A 16,372-nucleotide genomic window follows, 5' to 3' on the forward strand; every position below is an offset into this window, starting at 1 on the left:
TTTAATACCCCTAAGTTAACATCCAAACAAGACCTACTTTCAATTAAACTGTAAGTGGGGGATAAGCTATAATTGTTGCAAAATCATGATTCAACCAGTCCATCCCCCTCCAAATTCAGGAGAGAAACACCCGTGAACATCAAGAAAGCTACAGTTGGACCGTTAGTAACTCCCTTGAAGTGAGAAACTCCTATAAAAACTGAGATCTGCTAAGACTCAGCCAAATATGTTCCCCTGGTTTCTAAGAAATACTTCAGGCTATAATTCTGTTTTAATTAAGAGCCTGCTCCTGACTTGAGGGGGAAGAAAACCAAATCATCCCTTACCAAGAAGGACACGTTCCTTCCAAGAAATAAGTAGCTGAACGGCAGCGATAAGACCCTTTACAATCAGGCATCTAAGTTTACAAGGCAATTACAGCGTGCCTGAAGGCTCTAGTCTTAGCATTTAATATTTCACATATGACTTCATTTTATAGGGGATCATCTTTGCTAACAGCAACAAAACATTTTATAAGCTCTCAACAAGTACAAAGAGTAGATATGTTTCTAGAAGGTGCAAGACAAGCTGAAAAAATGACCGAATACGCGTTTCTGGAATCAAGAGCTAACAAGATAATGGCTTTAACCGGGACCATGCTGCCCCAGACTTTAAAATCTGGCTTTTGATGGACAGAACATGAATTCAGCTAGGGGGATAAAGGAGAATTAATGACCTAAGACCCTCCCACAAGCCAAGCTCCTCCTAGCTTTAAAAATTGTTGCAAATGTTTTGAATCTAAAGTTTGAATCTAAACAGCAATGTTCCACTGGGCTTCACAAGCTCAGCAGGGACTCAGCACCAGCAAAACCACCCCACGCAGGCTCGGGAAGGTCCTTGGCACAAACTCCCAAGGCTGGATAATATCAGGGGTTGGATAAATATCAGAAACCAAGTTTATCATTCCCCTCCAGCAAACATAGGCTTAACCTTTATGCGTTGTCCTGTGGATAACTGACACCCAGGTGTCCATCCACGTCTCAGCTCACTGCCACCGAAAGGCCAAAGGCAGGTAGCTGGGAGACACCCCCTCCCCTCTCCCACCCACCCACACCCTACAGCCCATGTTCGCAGTACTCACCTGGTGCTTACACCAGCACTGACTGGGCTGCGGGACTCCTCCATGAGCCACACGTCAGAAGACTAGCCCAGAGAAACTGCAAAATAGGTCTCTGTCGGCTTAGTGAGTAAAATCAGGACCAAACCTTTACAGGAACCGGGAACAGTGGAAGTATACGGCGTTTGGTAGCACAGACGAGTTGCAGAGGAGAAAAGGGGCAAGCAAGACCCCAATGTTGGGGCAGCAGCAAGCCAGCTACTAGCCAGCCGCTCAGTTTGGCCACCCCTGGGTCCTCAACATCCCCCTCTGGCAGAGCCAAGCACAACTGTCTGCGAGCGGCTCAAACATTCCAATGCCGTGGCAACCTTCAAACATACACGAGTGGGGTCGTGTGCCCGAACCGCAGGTCAGCCCACCGGACCTGCTGCCATAGGGCACGACCGACCCGCGACGCAGCAGTGGGCAGCCGAGCTGCGACTCTCTGAAGTGAGCAGGATGTCTTCTCCAGACCAGGTGTATCTGTCAGATCCAGCTCTACCAGTAAAAGAGGCTTCTCAGCCCCTGCAGCTCTTCAGCAAGGGCTGCCAGCCTCACCGTCCACCAGTGGTACCGACTCTAGATTTACTCTAAAGCACAGATCAGCAAAGCCAGTGGAGGCGACCAATTTAAAATTATTTAAACAGATGTGTCTTCCTAAAGTGACCTACACACAAACTGTTTTACACGCAAAGGGACAGTGACAAACCACAGAAGATGCTAACGCACCGACCCAGCTGGATACCGTGTTGCTGTTTAACATTTCCTTTGAATATTTGATCTATAAATGTGATGTTCCCTGTTATTATATATGAACATACATGAAATGCCTACATACTTTGCAAATAAAAACACTGCACCATCAGTTAACGCATTTGCCCAAGTCACACAGCAGCTGTAAGAAAGCACCAAACCATATTAAATTTCACCTCTAGGCTAAACAAGTCAGGGATAACACAAGACTGATTCTGACCATAGATGACCTGATGAAGAGAGGGTAACATTTGATAAAGAGGGGATAATATGTGGACCACAGAGGACTGAGAACTTCATGGGATCTATCCCTTGCCTTGGGAAAAATGTATGAGCAAATGCTATAGTAAGCATAGACGGGGCCATACAGAGAGTACACGGAGCTTGCAGGAGAACTGAGTGAATGACACTCCGATTGTGATATTGAAGATAAATTCATTCCTAGCTTTTTGAGTTCCCTTTATTTTATTCTGAAAGGCTATTGAAAAGAGTGATTGGTGTTTGCTTGTCTCTGAAGGCAAAGATTCTCTGAGTGATAAGAGTTGAGAAGGGTCAGTCAATGCAAGAGCTTTTCCCAATTTATTTCCTGCAGGCAAAGGGGGGGAAGGGAGGGAAGAAAAATATTCCTGCTACTCTGCTATCCGTATCCATTCGCGGTACGTATTTCTAAAGATGATCTGTCTCAAAGCAGGAACTTAAACTGGAATATACTAAACGCAGCCAGGCTCTTCATACTGTTTAGAAGCGAATCTCAAGCAACTTTGAATACTCATAATATAATTTGGCCAACTCTGGGCAGGCTTTCAAGGGTCACAACAAACATTCCCAAGGTTACAGGGCTGCCCCTGCCAGATAACAAACACGTCCTTCAAAAAACAGAAAAATATTTCCCCAACCTCATTTTGTGACCAGCAACTATTTTTTCTTAAATAGGTAAGTGAGAAGAGTTACCATGGAGAATATACACATTTTCCACAGGTGACTGCAAACCTTGCTTACAGAAGATGGGTGTTAATTACATTTACACTGCACTAGGCACAACAGGGCCATGGTGCTACTGTAACAACTGAGGGATTATGCACTCAGCAGGTATCCTATCTAAATAACCATCTGAATTGGCTTGTGCTGGGTTTCCAGCCTGGCTCAAAGGAGGGGAAGGGGAGGAGGCAGAGGGAAATCTTCATACACATTCTGGCCACAGCTACTTGCCCCAGCACAGGACTCCCAAATGCCAAAGGCAAAGCAATCCTGAGCACACAGTGAGCTAAATATATCCCTCACTGCTCTGCTGCGGCTCGGCTCCCTGTAAAGCACATTGGGCTATCTTGAATGACAAGTATTTTCCAAAAGTGTTTTTTTTTTTTCCTCCACTACAAAGACACCACATTATGCTTGCATAAGCAAGCAAAACGAGCAGTTCATTCATGATTGGGAGAGCTGGCGCTCTCGCGCTCTGATCTTTGAGCCAGAGGCTGAAAATGCCTGGGATGTTTAGTGTGAAAAGAAAAAAAGAAAAGAAAAAAAAAACAGCAGAGGGACAAAAGGAGTCAAAACCTGTCTGCTTGATTAAGGAGCACCATTGAGAACCTCCAAAGGCAGCATCCTTCCCCTTCCCTGCACAGAAAGGGAGGGACAATTGCAGTTCTCGGGGTTTTGAAAAGGGCCCGTCTCTCCCTCCCCGGGAAGGCGGCGCAGCGTTTCAGCACCCCACATCCACCATCCACGGGAGGACCCCGGCTGGCTCCTGGCAGCACCCACCGCTGAGAACCCCCTCGCAATGAAAGGAGCCCAGGGACACACACACCTTCCCCTAAGGCCGAGACGGCGGGCAGGGGTTAACTCGCTGTGCCCCTCTGCCATTCCAGCCACAGCTTCTGCTTTGTCACAGCAGGGGACAGCCAGGCTAAAGCTCAATGGCAGCACAAAGGGAACTCTGCACACCCGCAGCATCAGGCTTTTTGTAAAGGACATGTAGATGCGTGGAGCGGGGAGGACTGGAGTGCGCACACACAATTTTGGTTTATATTAGTACAGAAAGGGTGGTTGTTTTATTTCCCTTAACATTTGCAAACTTCCTTAAAGACCTAACAGATTAAAGAAACATAGTAATATGGAAATCTAGGACCCAAAACCATTAACAAGAACATGAAGGTGCACAGATTCCTTTCTGGTTCCAGATGACCTGCAGTTCAGAAGAGGGGAGCCTGACCTGGCCTGACGGTTTTATTCCAAGTGACTGTTAAAAGCTGTTTTTAACCAAGAGATTTAAGGCTCATCATTAAGCCTCCGTTCTACAGACAGCACATGGCATTCAAAGCTCTCAACCAGTGACAACTCTGTAGTTAAGAGCAGAGGCTCCTCTCTATGAAAGAGATGCAAATGACTCCTATAATTACTATATTAGCAATTCTATTAAGTCACCTATACCTAGCAATAAAACCTGCAAGAAACGTAAATAGTTACAACACAACTTTTCCCTAAGAAGCCAAGTGTTCTGGAGTCAGTGGATTCTTGACATTGCAACACATTTGTTCATAGCCAGGGTAAAGGTTCGTGAGCAATGAAGTGTTCAGCATCCCGTCTGTGAAGCACCCGGTGCTCGGCAAACATACTCCACAGAAGCCCTGCCAAGATGAAACGCCACGCGAGCGTTACCAGCACAATACCAGATGGGAATCTGAGATCACTGTTTCAAACTTTTCATTTTTTTAACCTTAGAAGTCAAGGCCAGAAAGACACGTATACTACAGCGTAGATTATCTCGGCCCACAGGTAAATATAAAGCAAGCTGTATATTGAAAATTATAACATAGCAGCAGTGCTGCACAAGCAGCGATGTAATAAGAGTTACTGCACATTTGGAAAGACTCATCAACATTTTGCTTCTTATTATATCCAAAAGACACTCCCTGCTCCAGGAAAAGGAGGCATTAACAGCGTGACAGACTTAGAAAAACTTCACTGCAAGTCACTAGATCCAGTCTTTTTTGCTTTCATTTCAAGGATCCTTTACAGGATATAAAGGCAGACTTTACAAGCACAGCACCACCTGCTGAAAGAGCAACTTCAAATGGCATTTCAGCACACGTCTTTTAATAAAAACACACCAGAAAAATTTATGTAAGACACCATGTCAGTAGAACAGTACATCCTTTGCTAGAAGGCTGCTTATATCTAATTATGGTAATCCAGGCCACCCCCTCCCCCCCATGCAGTTCTGTTTGTATTTATTTTCCTTGAAGGAGAGGAGAGAGAATGCAGAACAGAATTTTTCGCGATCCATTATCACCACCTTCCTGAGGTGGATTTCAGCTAGGGGCAATGGGAGATTTAGAAGCGCGTCTCCATCTTCAGAACTTAACAGCCTCATTTAACATTGCAATTCCTGCTGGAACCGTTGTCTGCAACACGAAACAAAAAAAACATAACACCTGCAGGTTATGTATCAGGAGATGCAATTTCAGCATAAACTGCTAAACCCACCCAAAGTAGGTTTACTTTAGCTGTCTCGGGTTCAAAAGAAGCAAGGCCATGGCATCAGAAGCTTCAGTTCAGTCCCTACACTCCTGCTCACAGACCCAGGTACTTAACGACACAGCTAGTCTCACTGCATCTGCCACTGGTACCCTCATCTGCTCCTTAAAACTAGCTCTGATAAACCTGAATAAAGAGACATGCCAGCATAAAAATTCCTCAGAGGCAGGCTTAGCAACTCGGTAACCTGAAGAGCTGAGATGAGGGGTGAAAAATGAAAACAAAGATGGGAACTGGTTTCTCCCTATACCAAATTGGAGAGATTAAGATTAAACATCATTGCCTTCCTGGTCCGCCCTCTGAGGCCTCTCAAAGCTCTAACACAAAGTTAACAGTGGAAATGTTTGTTTTAATGCAAATGCAAGTGTGGTTATTGCAGCCCAAACGCGGACAGCCACGCTGCTCCCAAGACACACAGGTGAGATCCCGTGTTCTCAGAAGTGCCATCCCCTGCGAGCGGTCGGGGTATGACCCTGTGGTAACAGGGGTAACACAACACGATTTCTGCCCGAGCCGTGGGAGAGTTCGGCTTCAGCTCATATAGGAAATGGGGGAAGGTGCAGATAAGGGCAACTGCTGCCCTCAAAGTACAGCAGGTGAAATATCAACCCAAGAGAAAGCGGAACAGGCTCTAATCTACAATCTCAGCCACGTCAACTTCTCTTGGCTGAAGGCACTAATAAATTTAGCCAGGAACGGTGTGGGAGCATGCGTGCATGCACGTGCACACAAGTATAGCAATGTCCCGGCAGCAGCACACGCTGTGTGCTACAGAAGCGTTTTTGCAGGGTTACAGAATTACCCAGGTGAGCTTTTTATTCCATTTTTATTCAGCAAAACAGTCATGCATTTAAAGAATACATAAAATTTGACTAATTAGCTTAAGATGTTTAACTAAAAAGAACAATCCAGAAGAGATTAAATTTCAGCTAAATGTAGCTTCTTGCAGTTGGTGAGCCTTTTTCGTAGCACTGTATATATTGTATCCATTCCTGGCAGCAATCACAAAACAGGAAACAGAGAAGTTGAAAGTCTCAGAATTGTGCATTCGTAATTTGATGAGACATTTCCTTCTAATGTGAAGCAGAAGTAACAAAGCAAAACAAGAACAATCTCCTTTGTGCTGCACACAGATTACATCATTATTCATATGAATTCCTTGCACATTATTCCCTTTGTGTCCTGCACTGATCAAGCATTTTCCCTTTTCAAAAAAGCCTCTGGACAGTTTCATAAAGGGTTAAAGCTTAAAAGGAAAAAAAGAACCCACCAAACCCATCCCTGCTTGTTAAAGAATCCAGCAGTGCAAATGAAACTGAAAGACTCGGTACATACACGATGGCCGCAACAGCTAAAAAATAACCCATCAGCACGGATGAAAAGTTGAAACCCATAGTTAGAGGCATTTTAATAAATGTGTTTAACGTTTCCACTCAGCTCAAAGAAAATCAGTTGCAAAATGCATGTTGAAAGCAAGAGTGAGTTTTAGTGATTTAAGGATGCTGAAAGCCGTTCTATAAAAGAAGGCCAGATGTTCCAGGAATACTACGATATTCTGCAATTCCTTTTGAAGTTAAAAAAAAAAAAGAAAAAAAGAAAAAAGCCGCACCAAAAATAACCCTGCTCCTTTTCAAGTCACTTGCTTCTCAAAATAGCCTCTGCTATTAAAAAAAAAAAAAAAATAGAAGCCCGCGCCCACCAGATGAGAGGAAGCGAGGGAAGGCAGCGGCGGCCACGGCTCCACCGTCACGCTCCCAGTACAGCCCAGTACAGCCCAGCAGAGCCCGGGTCTGGCGTGCCGGGGCAGGCGTGGGAGAGGCCGTGCGGCGTGCGCAGCCATCACGCGCAGGCACGGCTCTGCCTCCGCACGAGCCGCCGCCGTCCGCCTGTTACCAAGCGAGCGCAGCCAATCGCCGTCCCCGGCGAGCACAAGATGGCCTTTGAACTCCCCACCAGCAACTTCCTGCTGTTTTTAGAGTACACACAGTGCAATGCAGTATGTCTGTCAGCTATGCGGCACAAAGGAACAGCCATTTTGTGACTGAACTGGACCCGCACCAAAATGCCAGGCGGTGCAGCGTTCCCCTCTCCTTTCACAGGGAATCGGGGCTTCCCGAGCGCTACCGAAAGGAGAAAAGGATGCCCTCTGCTTTCATCAGCAGCCAAGGAGGGCAATTTTTGTTTAATGTCTCCGTTTCCCTCCTCCCCACCCCCCCCAAATCCTCTTTCGTATGTAACTACATCTTCATAAAATGGCTGCCACGTAAAACGAGGGTGTTCTGCTCTGCGAAGGCTGCAGCACACGCTGCAGAACACTCTGCCTCTGTAAGGTGGCCGCTGAGCAAATAAAACGCCATTTCAGACCTCAGACTTCCAGCTCTCTGCATAGAAAACAGGCTGAGATCTAACCCACCACAACCTTTTTTTCCCCCACAAAAAACGATGTTTTAGTGCTAGAGAAGCCAAGAGCTGGATACAGACGCAAGGGTTTGTTCAGCCCCGCAGCTTCTGTAGCAGAAACCATTCCCACACCGGGGTATTTAGGAGGTGCAAGAGCAACCACAACACATGTGGGCCGGGGGAAACTAGAGGAACAATGTATCCACCGGTGTTACTTGCTATCCCCTACAAAACTCACTCCTGGGCTTCAGGGGGACCCCAGCCTGCCTCTCACCTCTGAAGTTCACATTAGGGTTGCACCATGGATGTACCCTCTCACACCACCTGCCTTTCAGAAATGCAGCATGGAAGATGCTAGAAAACACACCAGGATTTTGTTCAATTATTTAATGCACGTCCCAGACACACAGGTGGTGGTTATTAGTAACTGCGGCATCCCAACTTTTATCCTAGGTGGAGAAAGTTGCATGAAATCAATCAGCTTCGAGTTTGGAAAGATTTACTGTCAATATACAAAGGAGAGGTGTTGCTGTTCATCTAGAAAGGCATCACGTACACCCCTCAGCTTACAAACTGTAAACAATTAACACCATTTCCCTTCCCAAGAATAATCATCTGTTTTGGGACAATTCTCAGGTATTTTTGTTTATTCAGCATATGCCTTTGCACTTTCTTAGAACTGGAAAGGTAAGAGTCAATTCCAAACGTATTCCCCAGGTAGGACACTAAGGTGGTGCATAGGAATTGTATTTTCTTCTGCTTTAACACCTTTCTCTAGTCCTGCATTTTTGCTTCTCCAGCCGAGGTGAACGGCACCGGCCACATCTACCTTTTCCACCCACCTCCATCTCCCAGGCCTCCCACCAGGGTTGATGTAACAGGACTTCACGTACTTCCACGGGTGCCGAGCTGGTCTCACAACCGGGGAGAAAGCTGGCCAGCAGCACGTGAAGTGCAGACATCAGTGCATTTCTGGGCTACAGTAAAGCAAAGTGGTGGCTTTACTTCCTAGAAATCATTTCCCCTACAACTTCGAGTCAACCTCAGGAAGTAAAGCCCATTTTACGACATTCAGCTGACTCACAGCTCAGAAAAAAGCTCAACAGGGCTCACTTACAAATATCCTGTGCTCAATTGTTCCCACTCATCAGGTGAGTGGATGTTACCCACAGCAAGTTTATTATGAGAAAAAACTGTGAAGGGAGAGAAGGGTAACCTCACACAACAGGTGTTACATGTAAATTGATCAATTATGATAAATAACCTTTCACTGAAAAACCAAAAGCACACATGAGACTATGCAAATATAATACCCCTAAGGACAAAAAACCCCAAAGGTCGTCTTCCTGTGGAACTACTGCTAGATGTCTCCAATTTCATCTCCTATTTAGCATAATATTTCTAAAACCAGTAAAATACCTTAATTTAGATTTCCCGAACAAATTATACTTATTATTGCTCTTGCTGATAACCTGCACTTTAAAAAAAAGCATAAAGACTTAAAGAAGCTGAATCATAAGTAATTTTTTAAAAAATCGACTTTTTAAGCAATATTTTGTGTGCAGAATTTACAGTAATATAAAGATAGCACGGTTTGAAAGTCTGATGTGTTTTTAAACTGCATTATTATAAAAGCTCTGTATAGGTGCTATATGTACTGCCTCAACAGTCCCTGAGGCTAATTTAGTTAATAATAATTTCAAATTAAACAAACTTACCCATATCCATTTTAGGATTTAAAATTTGACTGCAATTTTAATACATCCAGAACAGCATCCAAGTTTATGCTAGAAGGTTACAGTAATTCGATAATATATATATTCCCACAGTATTTCAAGTTTGTGTGTTTAAGGAAGGTTAAATACTGGACATCAAGAATACTATTCAAACACCTGCAAACATCACATAGAGCACATGTGATACACCAGACAGTTCAGAATTCTTTTTTATTGACGTTGGTTAAAAATTACTGAAGACAACACCAGAGAAAAATAAACAGGTCACGATTCAATTAAAATTAACAAAATGCAAAACTCAAGTGTATTTACAAACTAGAAAACAAAAATGCATATAGTTTAATTTCCAGTTTTTTAAAAAGCCGACCCTTCAAATACAGAATGAGCAATTCAGTAATTATACTTCTGCATTCCTAGCAAACAAACATTTCCAGTATTTCATATGTTTCCCACATCAAGGTTAAGTTTATAAAAATCTGTAAAGAATCTCATTACTCAACAAAAGTAAATAAAAACACTCTGAGCAAAAATACATTAAACATACAAGCAAACCATTTAGAGCCTCTTGTTAACAGTCCCAGTGTATATTTTATGATACGAAATGCTATCACCAGCAGGAGAAAGTCTGGTTAAATTGTATAAAAATATTCTAAAATACTTAAACAGTATCAAAGTTCTACAAGCTCAAATAAAATTTGAAGTAAGGGGTATCAGACAAACAGGCACTTTCCAGTTTATATTTTAAAATGAGCTTTTTTTCATTCATGTAACTTTTTCTTGTGTCTATTTACTATAATTTACTACTACACCAGGCTTCTGTATGGCCCTCAGTTAAAGTTTAGACTTCTAAGATTCTTCAAAGAAAAATTTGCCTTGTATGTAAAATGGTGCAATGCAGCAATGGCTAAACCGACAAGGTCGTTTTTCACAGCACAAAAAACCTAAAAACTGAAATTCAAAAGCTGGAAAAACATAATACAGAGGAAAGGGCTCCCCTGAATAAAGGTACAGTACCTTTTGACTATGACATGGGCCCTTAAGTCACAACACAACTTTCAGAAATTGCTACCAAAAAAAATTAGGGTGTGGCATGCTAACAATCTCAAGGTCATTCCTTAAAAAGGAAGCAAAATCAGTAAAATGTTTTGTATTAAGCACTGACAGTAACCCAAGGCTGTCAAAGTAAACAGGGTATTCACAGGTTTTACAAAAAAAAAAAAAAAGGAAAGTTGATAGATCATACCTCGATGCATTGCTGTGGACTGAACCCTCCTCTCCTTGGCTTTTGTCCTTATTTCTCATCATCTTTTTATTCTTAAATATTAAGAGGGGGTCAGGGGTGTCTGTTTGCTTTGAAGTCCTGTGCCCAGGTATTTACTGTCAAAAGTTGAAAGAAAGGTAAGGTCCCAGTTCGTTTCACTGGCTTTCATTATCAGGAACAAAGTCCTGACGCTGCAATGATATTGTTATAACAATACACAGCACTGATCAACACAGCAAAACGGAAATTTAAAACAAATAATCGTTTTTAGAAGAAAAATCCGAGAATAAACACAGTAGAGGAGCATCCTGCAAACTTTCCCAAAGTAACACTGGATGCAAATAATCTCTGTATCTTATTGCGTCATCCCAATACAGCTCAAATCGGTCGAAAATCAAAGTACTCAAAACGGCAGAAATCTAAAAATTATTATTATTAATTGCTCACCTACCTGATCCATGCACCGCCGCCAGGACCAAGTCGATATTAGTTTCGGGTAGTGGAAAAACATTAGATCCAAAATATTTAGTTATAATGATAAAATACGAATTTCAGAGAATGAAAAAAAATATATATTCTAATCCCAAAAATATGCTGCCGATAAAGCAAAAGAAGCGATAATTAGTACAAAAATGTCCGGGGGAAAAAAGCTCATTAGGAGAGCGCACAAAAATGGAGGTACGCCATGGCTTCTAAGCTGGAAAAACAACGACCTGGGCTCTCTCCACGGCTTCTTCTTTCCAGCAAGGCACGAAAAGGGAGCCCTCAAAAGCTGCTTTTCTGCCCGAAAAAGGTCCGCTCGGCCCCCGATTAGTGCCTAGGAGAGGCAAGGGGCTGTGGGGGCCCCCTGAGGCTGCCCGAAAGTTAGGGAAAGTTGCGTAAAGTGTTGGGGAAGGCACGGAGCTGAGCGCGCTCTCTCTAAGGCACAGCCGCCATCTAGAGCTCCTTCCCAGCTCTGAGCTCTGCCTTTGATTGACACTCTCTACATTTACCCCACAACTCAGGTGATGTACCATAGACCCACCCCTTCATTTCTACCAAAAAAAGAGATAGCCTCCACCTAAAGGGTGCCTGCTACCCCCACAGCCCTGGCTTCTTCCAACTACCCCAGCTGAAGGGGCACCTTAACCCCATGTGGCTCAGGCACCCTTTTGAAACCAGAAAGAAATGGAATTTGTGCCTTTTGTTTTAAAGATTTGCTAAATATTTCAGTGCCTGGGCTAAAATTACTTCCTCCCTGGACAGGAAGTGGTGCTCTTACAAGCCATTTTGAAAGAATGGAAGTGGAGCTAACAGCCATGCAGCCAGCAACAACCCACCTTGGGGCTCAGCCCACCCAAGGGGTAGCTTTTTTTCAATTCAGTGGCAGGATCCCCAGACAATAGGTCCTCCATTTGTCACCCAACACTTGCACTTAAAGCCTGGGACAAGAGCCTCACGCGCTCCTATAAGAGCCCCGCATTGCTGGTAACCCCCTCCAGCTCGACAGCGCCTCCCTAGTGGTTCTCCCCAACAACAAAAATCCAACAGCTACACAATTTTCATCAGTTAGGCAAAGGCACTACGATAAAATAAGTCTGACATCACTAAAAGGGTTATTTCAATTCACATTCTTAACTCATTAACGTTCGTAAACAGATTTTAACATCACAAATGAATTTTAAAGCCGTGTAATAGCCGAGCTGTAGGACTGAAAATCAAGCAACACCTCAAATACAACATCCTAGTACTGAGAGGACGCATCACAGAAGAAATGGAGGAGATCCAAGCATCCCCTAACCTCTTGTATTCTGACTACCAGTTGTCTTTCCACAAGCAACAGACTCCTTAAAGTGCAAGGACATCTTGCATATTCATAAGCATCACAACAAGACAGCGAAATCAGACATTGGGGGATTGCTGGGGAAGAATGGGGTAATGGGCTAGTTTGGGCTCCTATGGGGACATCCATGGCACAGCACCCCAACAGCCTGAAAACACTGGCTTCTACCAGTAGAACCAAGATAGATCCCATCAACTCCTCCACACACTTGCCATTCACATCCTCCAACAACCTATCATCTTTCCACATCAAGAGGTTTGAGTACGTACGCTCTGTTGCCACAGTCCATTTTAAAGAATTTCAGTTTATCGATTATTTACAGAAGACCCCTTGCACCCAAACTACAAAAACTAAAAAACACAATGCAAGACCATTCCAAGCAATTTTGGGCAACACTAAGGAAATCCACTTGTCTGAATGGGGATCCCTTTAGGTTGGTCCCAGTATCCAACTCCACCATATAACACATGGCAAAACCAAACTTGAGCAAGCAAGTGTCTATCATCAAAATAGCTGGATTAAACAGGTATGAACAATTCATCATAGTAAAAATGGGTATTTACAAAGAAGTCTGATCAAGTCAAATGGTTAAACACACACAATGGGGTTTTGTTTGGTTTTGTTTGTATTTTGGTTATTTTTAAAAGAAAACACCTAGGTTACCTCAAGACCAGGTTTGTCATTTTGACCCTCCAGCATAGAACAAAGACAACTATGAATTTCAGGTGAAACATACATAGGAAGGTGGCTACAGTTTAACTATTCGATCCACAAGGAACTTGAAAGGAAATTGTTTTTTGAACATTAGAACCATTTTAAAATAATTCATTTGTAAACATTAACATGTCATCTGTAGCAATATCAAAAATAACTCAATTTTTTCTCATCAAATACATCAAATGGTACAGTATCACACAGCTAAGCCTACATTAAATAGCCGTGGAGCAGACTGGACACTTACACAGAACAATTTTGAGATAGAATAGACCGTTTAGGAAGTATGTTGTCCAGGAAATCTGTTGAAAAGTTTCTGTACCCATACACAACCGTAGAAGCATACCTAAAAAAGTTACACAAACCATTCAAGTACTTCTTTATTGTCATACTTGCCCAGCCCTCAATTGATATCAATTCCATCTTAAAATAACTTCAGAAAGCTCAGCAGAAGTACCCTGACAATAGGCCAAGTACAGAAAAACCCCTAACATTAACCTGAATGAACAAACCAGCGAATAAAAATTCATTGGAAGTCATGGCAAAGTGAAGATAATTTGCAAATGAAAACCACATTTTAAATCAAGTACAGCACAAAATTTTACCTTGCCTTTAGTGCTTAGCAGCTGAAGTATTTCTCACTTTAATAGCAACCAAAAACCCACTTCAATATCAACACAATAATAATAAAAAAATATTCAGCCAGAAAGGACAAACACAAAGTGTGAAAGAAACCAAAACCTTTTATTAAGTCTTAAAAAAAAACATTACATTTTCTCCAAAGGGGTAGCAACAGATCTCTTACCAAATGAATTTGCCTGTTATGCATACACAACCCGAGAGTAAAATTTTGCCACCCAGTCCTCAAACAGATCCATCATTGGATAGTCACTGATACAGTCCCCTGATTAATTCAAGTGCAAAGTCCATTTTGATAGGATGATCACAACCCAGATCTTCTCTGGTTTAATAACACGAGAATCCACGTTTTAACATCCTTTGCTTGGACAGACATATCACAGCACTCATGCATTAGTCCATTTCCTCAACCTCTCAATCAACAGTGGAACTGCCATCTTGGTGTCTCATTCGTAGACTCCTTTTGACACTCTTCATCTGATTGGATTCTTTATGGAAAATTAAAAGAAAAATGCTGTTGGAATACAGATCATATCTTTAAACTAAGACATTCAACTACTGTACCTTGAAGATAGTTTAAACATATAACTGATGCTTCATTCCATATTTACACATTCCAGAACATCCACTTTTATCATGAACAAACAATGTCAAATCATCAGTTCAAGAATCAAAAATATAGACTTTAACCAAAACTATAAAGAAGTAGGGGAAGAACGATTAGAAGTTCAAGAACCCTTTCAGGCTCCATAAATTTCATTTGAAATTTCTCCATAGCGTTAAAACACTAGAGAAATCAATAGTGGAAAATCTGAGATATTTGGTCTGGCAACCATCTTTACTGGACTGACCCATCTACTAAAGCTGAGACTGCTTAGTGGAAAACCAAGTTTATTACAATAAGCCAAATTTTTTAACTACTGCCCATGCTCCTTTCTTCAAAGACATAGATCCATCAAAACCAATGTAACAGGCATGAAAACTGGTTTCCTACATACAGATGGTGACTGGAGACAAGACATTCCACCATCTTAACCCAGTTTTCCAGCTCATGAAAGACATACAGTGCAACAGCAAACATACACGTATAAACAAACGGAATGACTGGTTTAGTTACTGGTGGGAAAGGACGTGTCAGAAGTCAGATGAAAATGGTAACAAGTTATGCTAGTTGCCTTTAGCAAGGCCACCATACCACTCCTGATCCATATTCCAACTTTACTCTTCATATAACAGCAACCAAGCCCACAGGTGAATGATAAACCAAACTGATCAAATGACTTCCACATGGATAAATACAAACCAAATGTCCCTATCTTTACATTTTCTTCCAAGAAAAATAAGCTCATGTACTTAAAAAAAAAAAACCCTACTCATCCTAACGTGCAAAAATCAAGTACAGGAAGTTACTAAGTGTTAAGAATATCATTTTAAAACCAATGCCAACTAGAGAAGAGACTGACATGGAAAAAAGGTTTTAAAATGTCTTCATGATTTTGAGTATCTGCACTCCAACGTCAATTTATTCTTTTGAAAGTGTATAGCTTTAACCTCATTTTTGCCTGAAAGCCAACACCACCACTATGTTGTTCCCCTGACAATCCTGGGCAGATTCTTACAACAAGTGATGCAGAAATTACCCACAGAACAGCAACAATCAGTGGAGCCATCTAGTGGTCTCTGCCTCATCATCCCAGCTTCCCCATTCTCATTTCAAAATAACCAGTTATAGCAAAGCAAACAGCAATGGAACCAGTGCAACAAGCCTCAGTCCGACTTTCATAACTGCCCATATGTCCTGTTTTATATTCCTCTATAGAATTCCGTGTTTTAAATACAATGGAAAAGAAGTGCAGCACACAGAAGTGGAATGCAGGATCTGGTAATTCACTTTGCTTTGCACTGTGCAACGTGCGTAGTTGTAATAGTATTCAACCACAGGATCTTCACATTTTCAGAACCAGAAGTTGAACATTCAAGTTTGGAGAAATTCTTTGTTTCGAGCATTCAACTCATCCATAGGTAAGACAGGAATTAAATATTTTGAAAGATTTTTTTTCCCCACACTAAACTGAATTAACAGGTTTTTGGGGTTGTTTTGGTTTTGGGGATTTTTTTTTTTTAGTTCTTATTGGTATACTAGCCTAACCAGACTAGCCTAATCAAATTTAGGCATTTGAAGATAAATTGAAGATAAATTAAAACTTTGAATAATTTTTAATGCTAATGCCTTGACCAAGGTACCAAAATATGAAAAATAAACCACTACAAAGTTGTCCATTATTGTCACAATCAAATATTCAGAAATACTAACATGAGCACAGTGGAAACGCCATAAATAAGACCGTTAAAGTAATTTTTATAGTTATTGTAAGAAG

At 42.1% G+C, this 16,372-nt stretch overlaps 1 protein-coding gene across 14 annotated transcripts in view; it reads right to left on the minus strand.

The window, feature by feature from the left end:
* CHD2 (chromodomain helicase DNA binding protein 2) overlaps window positions 1-16,372 on the minus strand; it is a 309,839-nt gene that overhangs the window by 45,128 nt on the left and 248,339 nt on the right. For 3 of the 14 annotated variants that reach the window (XM_075159874.1, XM_075159868.1, XM_075159876.1), the window contains exons 1-2: window positions 11,271-14,029; window positions 10,802-10,935 (exon numbers count right to left, since the gene is read on the minus strand). The exons of 6 other annotated variants lie outside the window; for them this stretch is intronic. In XM_075159874.1, the coding sequence (XP_075015975.1) occupies window positions 10,802-10,863 (62 nt within the window). In that variant the 5' untranslated portion in view covers window positions 10,864-10,935; window positions 11,271-14,029. Of the gene's footprint in view, window positions 1-1,120; window positions 4,513-8,715; window positions 8,800-10,801; window positions 10,936-11,266; window positions 14,030-16,372 lie in introns of those variants that run through there. 5 more of the 14 variants (XM_075159870.1, XM_075159871.1, XM_075159875.1 and 2 more) reach the window with 4 other exon arrangements.

Source organism: Calonectris borealis, chromosome 11, assembly GCF_964195595.1.
Source record: "Calonectris borealis chromosome 11, bCalBor7.hap1.2, whole genome shotgun sequence".
Classification (NCBI taxonomy): Eukaryota; Metazoa; Chordata; class Aves; order Procellariiformes; family Procellariidae; genus Calonectris; species Calonectris borealis.